Genomic DNA, 12,357 nt, shown 5'->3' with positions numbered 1-12,357 from the left:
TGAGAGTGCGTGCGTGTGTGTGTGTGTGCGTGTGAGTGAGTGTGAGAGTGTGTGTGTGTGAATGAGTGAGTGTGAGAGTGCCTGTGTGTTTGTGTGTATGAGTCAGTGAGTTTGTGAGTGCGCGAGTGTGTGTGAGTGTGTGAGTGTGTGAGTGTGTGTGTGAGTGAGTGTGAGAGTGTGAGTGAGTGAGTGTGAGAGTGTGTGTGAGTGCGAGAGTGCCTGTGTGTGTGTGTGTTTGTGTGTGTGTGAGTCAGTGAGTTTGTGAGTGTGCATGTGTGTGTGTGTGTGTGTGTGTGTGAGTGCGTGCGCGTGAGAGTGCGTGTGTGTGTGTGAGAGTGCGTGTGTGAGTGCGTGCGTGTGTGTGTGAGTGAGAGTGCGTGTGTGTGAGAGTGCGTGTGTGTGTGTGAGAGTGCGCGTGTGTGTGTGTGAGAGAGTGCGTGTGTGTGTGTGAGAGTGCGTGTGAGTGTGAGTGCGCGTGTGTGTGAGAGTGAGAGTGTGAGAGTGCGTGAGTGTGAGAGTGCGTGCGTGTGTGCGTGTGAGTGAGTGTGAGAGTGCCTGTGTGTATGAGTCAGTGAGTTTGTGAGTGCGCGAGTGTTTGAGTGAGTGTGTGAGTGAGTGTGTGAGTGAGTGTGTGAGTGAGTGTGTGAGTGAGTGTGTGAGTGAGTGTGTGAGTGAGTGTGTGAGTGAGTGTGAGTGTGAGTGTGTGTGTGTGAGTGTGAGAGTGCCTGTGTGTGTGTTTTTGTGTGTGTGTGAGTCAGTGAGTTTGTGAGTGTGCATGTGTGTGTGTGTGTGAGTGCGTGCGCGTGAGAGTGCGTGTGTGTGTGTGAGAGTGTGTGTGTGTGTGAGAGTGCGTGTGTGTGTGAGAGTGCGTGCGTGCGTGTGTGTGTGTGAGTGAGAGTGCGTGTGTGTGAGTGAGTGTGAGAGTGTGTGTGTGTGTGTGAGAGAGAGAGAGTGAGTGCGTGAGAGTGCATGTGTGAGTGAGTGAGTGTGAGAGTGTGTGTGTGAGTGTGAGAGTGTGTGTGAGTGTGTGTGTGTGAGTGAGTGAGAGTGCGTGTGAGAGTGTGTGTGTGAGTGTGTGAGAGTGTGTGTGTGTGAGTGAGTGAGAGTGCGTGTGTGTGTGTGTGTGAGTGAGAGAGAGTGCGTGTGAGAGTGCGTGTGAGAGTGCGTGTGAGAGTGCGTGAGTGTGTGAGAGTGTGTGAGAGTGTGTGTGAGTGAGTGAGAGTGCGTGTGTGTGTGTGTGTGTGTGTGTGTGTGAGTGAGTGAGTGTGAGAGTGTGTGTGAGTGAGTGAGTGAGAGTGCGTGTGAGAGTGCGTGTGAGAGTGCGTGTGAGAGTGCGTGTGTGTGTGTGTGTGAGAGTGTGTGTGTGAGTGAGTGAGAGTGCGTGTGTGTGTGTGTGTGTGTGAGTGTGTGAGAGTGTGTGTGTGTGAGTGAGTGAGAGTGCGTGTGTGTGTGTGTGTGTGAGTGAGTGAGAGTGCGTGTGTGAGTGAGAGAGAGTGCGTGTGTGTGTGAGAGTGCGCGTGTGAGTGTGTGTGTGAGTGAGTCAGTGTGTGAGTGCGTGTGAGTGTGAGTGTGAAAGTGCTTGTGTGTGTGTGAGAGTGAGAGTGCTTGTGTGTGTGAGAGTGAGTGTGAAAGTGCTTGTGTGTGAGTGACAGTTGAGAGTGCATGTGTGTGTGAGAGTGAGTGTGAGTGAGTGTGAAAGTGCTTGTGTGTGTGTGTGAGAGTGAGTGTGAAAGTGCTTGTGTGTGAGTGAGAGTGAGTGTGAAAGTGCTTGTGTGAGAGTGACAGTGAGAGTGCATGTGTGTGATTTGCTCAGTGTGTGTGAAGGGGGAGTGGATCTCCTCTCTCTCACTCTGCTGAGGTGAGATTGTGTGTGTGTGTGTGTCAGTCTGTGTTGCTGCTGTTTGTCGATGGCTGTTCTCTCCGCTGAAGTTCTTCGCTGGCATGTGAGTCTCTTCTCCTCTTCTTCTGTATCGATCTCGCTTCTGCTCGTGTGAAGCATGGCCTGTGAAGAAGCTTTTAATTCTGAGATTAATAAATGGAAATGAGTCTTTTGGGCCTTTGAATCTGTTTCTGAGTGTGTGTTGGATCTGAGGTTGTCAGCAAATCTGTCCTCCGGCGAAACCGCTCACAAAACTTCCTTCCCGTGACAGAAAGAAGATATAATCTGCCACAACACATAAAGATGAGGAATGCATCACTTGCAGTCATAAATTTCCTAATATCTTTTTACAGTATGGTGAATAAAAACTCTTCAGGAACTAGTTAAAGGATGGTTAAATGTATTAAATAACTTGCCTGTTTTTGTCTCAGAAAAGGAAGCTTTGAGTATTTGCTTTGTGATATTTTCTCAAGCATTCCAGCGTGTCTCATCTAGTCCTCAGTCGCCGTGGTTTCGTACTGTATGATTATGGCGATATGATTGGAGAGCTTATCTTACACTCGGACACGTTTACTCTGGAAAGAAAGCCAAAGACTTTTTGTTTCTGTCCATGCAGATGAATGCAATATAACTGTAGTTTGATTCAGTTATTTCAAATGTCCTGTAAAATTATTTCATTAAATGAATGATATTCTTGTTAGGATATTGATGATTTAACAGTATAAATATTAATACATTTCAAATGTTTTTTTATGAAATGTAAGGATGCATTAAATTGGTCAAAAGTGACAGTAAAGACATTTATAATGTTACAAAAGATTCTATTTCAGATAAATGCTGTTCTTTTGAACTTTCTATTCATCAAAGAATGACGGTTTCCACAAAAATATGAACTGTTTTCAACATTGATAATAATCATAAATGTTTCTTGCATTCAAATCATCATATTATTCATGATTTCTGAAGGATCATGTGACACTGAAGACTGGAGTAATGATGCTGAACATTCAGCTTTGATCACAGGAATAAATTACACTTTCCTATATATTCACAGAAAACAGCTGATTTACATTGTTTGTTTTACTGTATTTTTGATCAAATAAATGATGAGCAGAAGACTCTTCAATTTTAGTATGCTACACCAAGTATGCAGCATGAGTGTCACACGGATCCGTGTCTCGTCCCACAGGCCCGTATCGAGGAGCTGGAGGAAGAACTGGAGGCAGAGAGAGGATTACGGGCCAAGGTACAACACACACATCTCCTGAACACACACACCTCAGATCTTTCCCAAAGGATTGCCAGATAAGCAAAACTCATAAATCACATGAAATGCCACCCGTTAGCTTATCTGGGAGTTTAGATTGATGACAGTGTTTGTGCTGCTCTACATCACATCTGAAAATACCTGCAAACAATTACATCAACGTTCAGCTTCCCTGCTGTGAATCGACAGCAAGGTTTTGCATGTTTAATATATTGTATAATACTAGTCATAATAAGCATATTTCCAGTACGTGCCTCAGGCTTGCATTCAGTAAATCACTCGGAGAACTTCAACAATTAGACCGGATCATTTTAGTATACAATATGTCATTTAACAGGTTGGATTAGTAACATCATTGAGTAAAATACCTACGTCTAATTCAAATATTTTGACAAATTATTCAAAAATAGCTCAGAAATAACACAGAAACGTCTCAGGTTACGTTGTAACGCTGGTTCCCTGAAGCACGTGGATAATCAGTCCAATGGAAAGACCAGACGTCATAGGCGGGTGATGTCATTCTGAAAAGCCTAAGCAAGTCGATCACAGGCATGCAGGGAGTATGGCAGGGCGACGCTGCGTCTCCTTCCCTCTTCAGGGAACCAGGGTTACATACGTGTACAAGAGTTTACTGTACAACTGTACAAGAGTACAATACGAACTCGAGATGCTGTGGGAACAGTCGTAGACCCACGACGCCATAATAACAAATGCCTGTTCTGTGTGAAGTCATTGCACACACTAAGAAGCAAGCACCCTAGACCCCGGAGTGAGGTCCAAGTCATAAAATCTAACAAATGTATGCGGTGAGGACCAGCCTGCCGCATCACAGATGTCATGGAGGGAAACCCCGATAATAAAGCCTCTGAGGCAGCCATACTCCTGGTAGAAAGGGCCCGAACAGCCAAAGGTGAAGGCTGACCAGCCGCTTCATAAGCAAGTGAGACAGCCTCGACTACACACTTGCTCATCCTCTGCTTGGATGCAGGGTAACCTTTTCTGGTGAATCAAAGTAATACGTGCCGGTGACAATTGTGCCCGCATCGTTGTCCAATCCCAAACCACAGCTAGAAAAGTGGTCCTCTGAGACGGGAGGAGCACACTCTTCTTGGCGTCGAGCCTCAACCCCAGCATCTTTATGTGAGTGAGAACGACATCTCGATGCCGAACTGCCATCTGCTCGGACTGAGCTAAAGTCAACCAATCGTCGATATAATTCAACACGCGGATGCCCTGGAGTCTCACGGGAAGCCAGAGCTGCATCAACGCATTTCGTAAAAGTGCGGGTTGATAAACTTAGGCCGAACGGAAGAACCCGATATTGATATGCTTCGCCCCCGAAAGCGAACCTTAGGAACTTCCTGTGATGAGGATGGATGGATACATGGAAGTAAGCGTCCTTCAAGTCTATCGTGAGAAACCAGTCCTCGGACTGAATCTGTGACACGATCTGTTTGAGTGTAAGCATCTTGAACTTGAGTTTCTGAACCCTGCGGTTTAGTAGGCGCAGATCTAGAATAGGACGCAACCCCCCATCCTTTTTTGGAACAATGAAGTAACGGTTGTAAAACCCCGACTCCCTGCTGGGAGGAGGAACCCTTTCTATAGCCTCCTTTTGTAGAAGAGTCTGTACTTCTTACTCCATAACCAGAGCCTGCTCGGGGTCCACCACCATTCCGGCAGGGAACAACCGAATTGACTGTTCTAGACCCTCGGAGGATCGTTGAGATGTGCAGGCACCTCGGCGCCCTGAAGCGGCGAACCGGCAGGGAACAACTGAACTGAGTGCTTTACCACCCTCCTCGGAGAGTCGCCCCCCAGAGGGCGTCGGGGAGAAATGGGCACCCGTCTCTCCCCGGAGGGGACCACCTTCAGAAGCCTGATAGCCGCATAAATATTTGTTATTATGATCAAATTTAAGTTATGTTATGTCACACACTTTAAAAAGTTATATTTTTTATTATGACATCACACACTCAGAAAGAATGAAAGTAGAAGCAGGTCATATTAGTAATATCATTAAGTAAAAACCTACTTCTAATGCACATCTAAAATATTAACAAGTAGCACTGAAATAACACATCTGTAGGTTTATGAATGTTTTATTGGATTACTAATGTCATGCAAGTCCTCTGTAATCCTGAATGAACCGGTTCGTTTGATCTTTTTGAGGAATCTCGCTCCATTAATACAGAGCTTAAGTTTGATTCAGTTCGATTCTGTGAATCTGTTTAAAAGAGTAATTCGTTGAAGAATCAACCATCACTGGCATCTGTATGAGTCGTTTGAGTGTGATATGAACCATGCCGCTGACCTGTGTGACCCTGAGCAGGTCTGATGGGTATCAGTAATCATGTGGACTGGTTTGTGTTGTGTAGACGGGGTCTGGCACTGGTTTGTGTTGTGTAGACGGGGTCTGGCACTGGTTTGTGTTGTGTAGACGGGGTCTGGCACTGGTTTGTGTTGTGTAGACGGGGTCTGGCACTGGTTTGTGTTGTGTAGACTGGGTCTGGCACTGGTTTGTGTTGTGTAGACGGGGTCTGGCACTGGTTTGTGTAGTGTAGACTGGGTCTGGCACTGGTTTGTGTAGTGTAGACGGGGTCTGGCACTGGTTTGTGTAGTGTAGACGGGGTCTGGCACTGGTTTGTGTTGTGTAGACTGGGTCTGGCACTGGTTTGTGTTGTGTAGACGGGGTCTGGCACTGGTTTGTGTAGTGTAGACGGGGTCTGGCACTGGTTTGTGTAGTGTAGACGGGGTCTGGCACTGGTTTGTGTAGTGTAGACTGGGTCTGGCACTGGTTTGTGTTGTGTAGACGGGGTCTGGCACTGGTTTGTGTTGTGTAGACGGGGTCTGGCACTGGTTTGTGTTGTGTAGACGGGGTCTGGCACTGGTTTGTGTTGTGTAGACTGGGTCTGGCACTGGTTTGTGTTGTGTAGACGGGGTCTGGCACTGGTTTGTGTAGTGTAGACGGGGTCTGGCACTGGTTTGTGTAGTGTAGACGGGGTCTGGCACTGGTTTGTGTTGTGTAGACGGGGTCTGGCACTGGTTTGTGTTGTGTAGACGGGGTCTGGCACTGGTTTGTGTAGTGTAGACGGGGTCTGGCACTGGTTTGTGTTGTGTAGACGGGGTCTGGCACTGGTTTGTGTTGTGTAGACGGGGTCTGGCACTGGTTTGTGTAGTGTAGACGGGGTCTGACACTGGTTTGTGTAGTGTAGACGGGGTCTGGCACTGGTTTGTGTTGTGTAGACGGGGTCTGGCACTGGTTTGTGTTGTGTAGACGGGGTCTGGCACTGGTTTGTGTTGTTCGCTCACGAGAGCAGGAGTCTCCGCTTCAGGTTAAATCAGCTGCATCTGGAATAACACACGAGTCTTTATCACACTACTCCTGTCTGAGTCTCCGTCACCATATGAGTGTATCAGCACTGAGAGACTCAGTCTTCATGCAGATCAATCTTCTGTTTCTGCTTAACCATATGGTTAAAGCATTGACTGGGCATTTTTTTTCTATTTAGCTAGCCAGAACGACACCCTAGCAACTGCCTAGCAACCACCCAGAACACCCTAGAAACTGCCTTGCAACACCCTAGCAACCACCCAAAACACTCTAACAACTGCCTAGCAATGGCCTAGCAACTGACTAGCAACACCCTAGCAATTGCCCAGAAGTCATTAACTATCACCCATAACACCCTAGAAACTGCCTAGCAACCACATAGAAATGCCCTACAAACCTCCCAGAACACCCTAGCAATTACCTAGTAACAGCCTAGCAACCTCCCTAGAAACCAACCAGAACACACTAGCAACCACCCATAACACAACTGCCTAGCAACCACCCAGAACACAATAGCAATTACCTAGCAACCACCCAGAACACCTTAGCAATTGCCTAGCAACACTCTAGTAACCAACCTAGCAACTCCCCAGAACACTCTAGCAACTGCCTAGCAACCACCCAAAACCACACCCTAGCAACCACATTGGCAACCACCCAGATCACCCCAGCAACTGCCTAGCAACACTCTAGCAACCACCCAGAACACTCTAGCAACTGCCTAGCAACCACCCAGAACGCCATAGCAATTGCCTAGCAACCACCCAGAACACCCTAGCAATTGCCTAGCAACACTCTAGTAACCAACCTAGCAACTACCCAGAACACCCTAGCAATTGCCTAGCAACACTCTAGTAACCAACCTAGCAACTAACCAGAACACCCTAGCAACTGCCTAACACTCTAGTAACCAACCTAGCAACTACCCAGAACAATCTAGCAACTGCCTAGCAACCACCCAGAACCACATCCTAGCAACCACATTAGCAACCACCCCGAAAACCCTAGCAACTGCCTTGCATTGAAGCTCATTTGCACTGATGCATCACTAGCTGCCGCTCGCTCGTGTGATCAGACAGAAGCTGTGTGTGAATTCACACACACTAGTAAACACTACATTACTCTGAAACTCACATTTCACATCCACATTAGCTTGAGTTTCACTGCGCTTGATCGTTCATGTGCTGTGATCTCGTAAATATGATATTTCCCAGTTTATTTCTGCGTAATCTCTCCTCGTGTAAGTTATTAATTTCAGTGTGTGTGGAGATAAATATAAAGCTGTATTTGATCAGGATGATCCGCGGAGACGAGTGTCATGATTCAGCCGTGAGATACAGACCCTGAAGACGTGTTCATGCTGGGTGGCGTCTCTACTGAGAGTCAAGCCCTGACACGTGTGTGTTTAGTCCCTGCAGAGGAGCCACACACACACACACACACACACACACACACACACACACACACACACACACACACTCTGCATTGTTCTCGCACTGATAGCATCAGCACAGACTCACCAGAGCTTTCCATGGAGGAGTTCAAGCCCCACACACACGTACACACGTGCCCACACAGACACACACACACACACACACACACACACACACACACAAACACACACACACACACACACGCAAACACACACACACACACGTACACACATACGCACACACACACACATGTACATACGCACATACATACACACGCACATACACACGCACACACACATGCACATACACATGCACACACCAACGCACACACATACACATACAGTATGTACACGCGCACATACACACACATACGTATACGCGCACATACATACGCACATATACATACACACGCACATACACATACATACACACACACACGCACATGCGTCACACAACACATTATTAAAGAGGGCCAGAAGAACTGGGTTTCAGCATTTTTAATCACAAACAATTACAAAGAAACTGCAAGAAAAACATTGAATAAAGATTGAAGTTGAAAAATGGTATTTTCTTATAAAACATACTCATACATACAAAACATACATTTTATTCACAGCTGTGTCAAAGCCTGAACATATGAAGCATTCATCTCGGGGCGGCAGTGGCTCAGTGGTTCATGTAGATTGTCTACAAACCGGAAGGTTGGTGGTTCAATCCCCGGTTCCACCTGACCAAGTGTCGAGGTGTCCTTGAGCAAGACACCTAACCCCAGCTGCTCCCGACGAGCTGGATCGCCTTGCATGGCTGACACCGCCGTCAGTGTATGAATGAGTGAGTGAATGGGTGAATGTGAGGCAATATTGTAAAGCGCTTTGGTGGCCATTGGGTCTGTGAAAGCGCTATATAAATGCGGTCCATTTACCATTTATTTACCATTTGATCATGTCTAATCTTGCTAGCTGATACGCTGGTCATTTTATTGATTTATTGCAGTCAAATATGCAAACAACTCTTGTACAGTTGTACAGTAAACTCTTGTACAGTAAACTCTTGTACAGTTGTACAGTAAACTCTTGTACGGTAAGCTCTTGTAAAGTAAGCTCTTGTACAGTTGTACAGTAAACTCTTGTACAGTGAGCTCTTTTACAGTAAGCTCTTGTACAGTTGTACAGTAAACTCTTGTACAGTAAGCTGTTGTGCAGTAAGCTCTTGTACAGTAAGCTCTTGTAAAGCAAGCTCTTGTACGGTAAACTCTTGTACAGTAAGCTCTTGTAAAGCAAGCTCTTGTGCAGTAAGCTCCTGTACAGTAAACTCTTGTACAGTAAGCTCTTGTACAGTTGTACAGTAAGCTCTTGTACAGTAAGCTCTTGTACAGTTGTACAGTAAGCTCTTGTACAGTAAGCTCTTGTACAGTTGTACAGTAAACTCTTGTACAGTAAGCTCTTGTACAGTAAGCTCTTGTACAGTTGTACAGTAAACTCTTGTACAGTGAGCTCTTTTACAGTAAGCTCTTGTACAGTTGTACAGTAAACTCTTGTACAGTTGTACAGTAAACTCTTGTACAGTTAGCTGTTGTACAGTAAGCTATTGTACAGTAAACTCTTGTACAGTAAGCTCTTGTAAAGCAAGCTCTTGTACGGTAAACTCTTGTACAGTAAGCTCTTGTAAAGCAAGCTCTTGTACAGTAAGCTCCTGTACAGTAAACTCTTGTACAGTTGTACAGTAAGCTCTTGTACAGTAAGCTCTTGTACAGTTGTACAGTAAGCTCTTGTACAGTTGTACAGTAAACTATTGTACAGTAAACTCTTGTACAGTTGTACAGTAAGCTCTTGTACAGTAAGCTCTTGTACAGTTGTACAGTAAATTCTTGTACAGTAAACTCTACAGTTGTACAGTAAACTCTTGTGCAGCTGTACAGTAAACTCTTGTACAGTAAAATCTTGTACAGTAAGCTCTTGTACAGTTGTACAGTAAACTCTTGTACAGTAAACTCTTGTATAGTTGTACAGTAAGCTCTTGTACAGTAAGCTCTTGTACAGTAAAATCTTGTACAGTTGTACAGTAAACTATTGTACAGTAAGCTCTTGTACAGTAAACTCTTGTACAGTTGTACAGTAAACTCTTGTACAGTAAACTCTTGTACAGTAAGCTCTTGTAAAGCAAGCTCTTGTACGGTAAACTCTTGTACAGTAAGCTCTTGTAAAGCAAGCTCTTGTACAGTAAGCTCCTGTACAGTAAGCTCTTGTACAGTTGTACAGTAAGCTCTTGTACAGTAAGCTCTTGTACAGTTGTACAGTAAGCTCTTGTACAGTAAGCTCTTGTACAGTTGTACAGTAAACTATTGTACAGTAAGCTCTTGTACAGTAAGCTCTTGTACAGTTGTACAGTAAATTCTTGTACAGTAAACTCTAGTTGTACAGTAAACTATTGTACAGTAAACTCTTGTACAGCTGTACAGTAAACTCTTGTACAGTAAAATCTTGTACAGTAAGCTCTTGTACAGTTGTACAGTAAACTCTTGTACAGTAAACTCTTGTATAGTTGTACAGTAAGCTCTTGTACAGTAAGCTCTTGTACAGTAAAATCTTGTACAGTTGTACAGTAAACTATTGTACAGTAAGCTCTTGTACAGTAAACTCTTGTACAGTTGTACAGTAAGCTCTTGTACAGTAAACTCTTGTACAGTTGTACAGTAAACTCTTGTATAGTAAACTCTTGTACAGCTGTACAGTAAACTCTTGTACAGTAAACTCTTGTATAGTTGTACAGTAAGCTCTTGTACAGTAAACTCTTGTACAGTTGTACAGTAAGCTCTTGTACAGTAAACTCTTGTACAGTTGTACAGTAAACTCTTGTATAGTAAACTCTTGTACAGCTGTACAGTAAACTCTTGTACAGTAAACTCTTGTATAGTTGTACAGTAAACTCTTGTACAGTGAGCTCTTTTACAGTAAGCTCTTGTACAGTTGTACAGTAAACTCTTGTACAGTTGTACAGTAAACTCTTGTACAGTTAGCTGTTGTACAGTAAGCTATTGTACAGTAAACTCTTGTACAGTAAGCTCTTGTAAAGCAAGCTCTTGTACGGTAAACTCTTGTACAGTAAGCTCTTGTAAAGCAAGCTCTTGTACAGTAAGCTCCTGTACAGTAAACTCTTGTACAGTTGTACAGTAAGCTCTTGTACAGTAAGCTCTTGTACAGTTGTACAGTAAGCTCTTGTACAGTTGTACAGTAAACTATTGTACAGTAAACTCTTGTACAGTTGTACAGTAAGCTCTTGTACAGTAAGCTCTTGTACAGTTGTACAGTAAATTCTTGTACAGTAAACTCTACAGTTGTACAGTAAACTCTTGTGCAGCTGTACAGTAAACTCTTGTACAGTAAAATCTTGTACAGTAAGCTCTTGTACAGTTGTACAGTAAACTCTTGTACAGTAAACTCTTGTATAGTTGTACAGTAAGCTCTTGTACAGTAAGCTCTTGTACAGTAAAATCTTGTACAGTTGTACAGTAAACTATTGTACAGTAAGCTCTTGTACAGTAAACTCTTGTACAGTTGTACAGTAAACTCTTGTACAGTAAACTCTTGTACAGTAAGCTCTTGTAAAGCAAGCTCTTGTACGGTAAACTCTTGTACAGTAAGCTCTTGTAAAGCAAGCTCTTGTACAGTAAGCTCCTGTACAGTAAGCTCTTGTACAGTTGTACAGTAAGCTCTTGTACAGTAAGCTCTTGTACAGTTGTACAGTAAGCTCTTGTACAGTAAGCTCTTGTACAGTTGTACAGTAAACTATTGTACAGTAAGCTCTTGTACAGTAAGCTCTTGTACAGTTGTACAGTAAATTCTTGTACAGTAAACTCTAGTTGTACAGTAAACTATTGTACAGTAAACTCTTGTACAGCTGTACAGTAAACTCTTGTACAGTAAAATCTTGTACAGTAAGCTCTTGTACAGTTGTACAGTAAACTCTTGTACAGTAAACTCTTGTATAGTTGTACAGTAAGCTCTTGTACAGTAAGCTCTTGTACAGTAAAATCTTGTACAGTTGTACAGTAAACTATTGTACAGTAAGCTCTTGTACAGTAAACTCTTGTATAGTTGTACAGTAAGCTCTTGTACAGTAAACTCTTGTACAGTTGTACAGTAAGCTCTTGTATTATAAACTCTTGTACAGTAAACTCTTGTACAGTTGTACAGTAAGCTCTTGTACAGTTGTACAGTAAACTCTTGTACAGTAAGCTCTTGTACAGTTGTACAGTAAGCTCTTGTACAGTAAACTCTTGTACAGTAAACTCTTGTACAGTTGTGCAGTAAGCTCTTGTACAGTTAAGTCTTGTACAGTAAACTCTTATACAGTAAGCTCTTGTACAGTTGTACAGTAAGCTCTTGTACAGTAAACTCTTGTACAGTAAACTCTTGTACAGTAAGCTCTTGTACAGTAAACTCTT

At 43.9% G+C, this 12,357-nt stretch overlaps 1 protein-coding gene across 1 annotated transcript in view; it reads left to right on the top strand.

The window, feature by feature from the left end:
- The window catches only part of LOC307147305 (myosin-4), an 84,876-nt gene that overhangs the window by 38,776 nt on the left and 33,743 nt on the right, over positions 1 to 12,357 (top strand). The window contains exon 8 of the mRNA XM_079851974.1: positions 3,069 to 3,125. Within this exon, the coding sequence (XP_079708100.1) occupies positions 3,069 to 3,125 (57 nt within the window). The remainder of the gene's footprint in view (positions 1 to 3,068; positions 3,126 to 12,357) is intronic.

This window comes from Squalius cephalus, assembly GCF_949319135.1.
Source record: "Squalius cephalus genome assembly, chromosome: 19".
NCBI classification, from domain to species: Eukaryota; Metazoa; Chordata; class Actinopteri; order Cypriniformes; family Leuciscidae; genus Squalius; species Squalius cephalus.
This window is presented reverse-complemented; position numbering and strand designations above follow the sequence as displayed.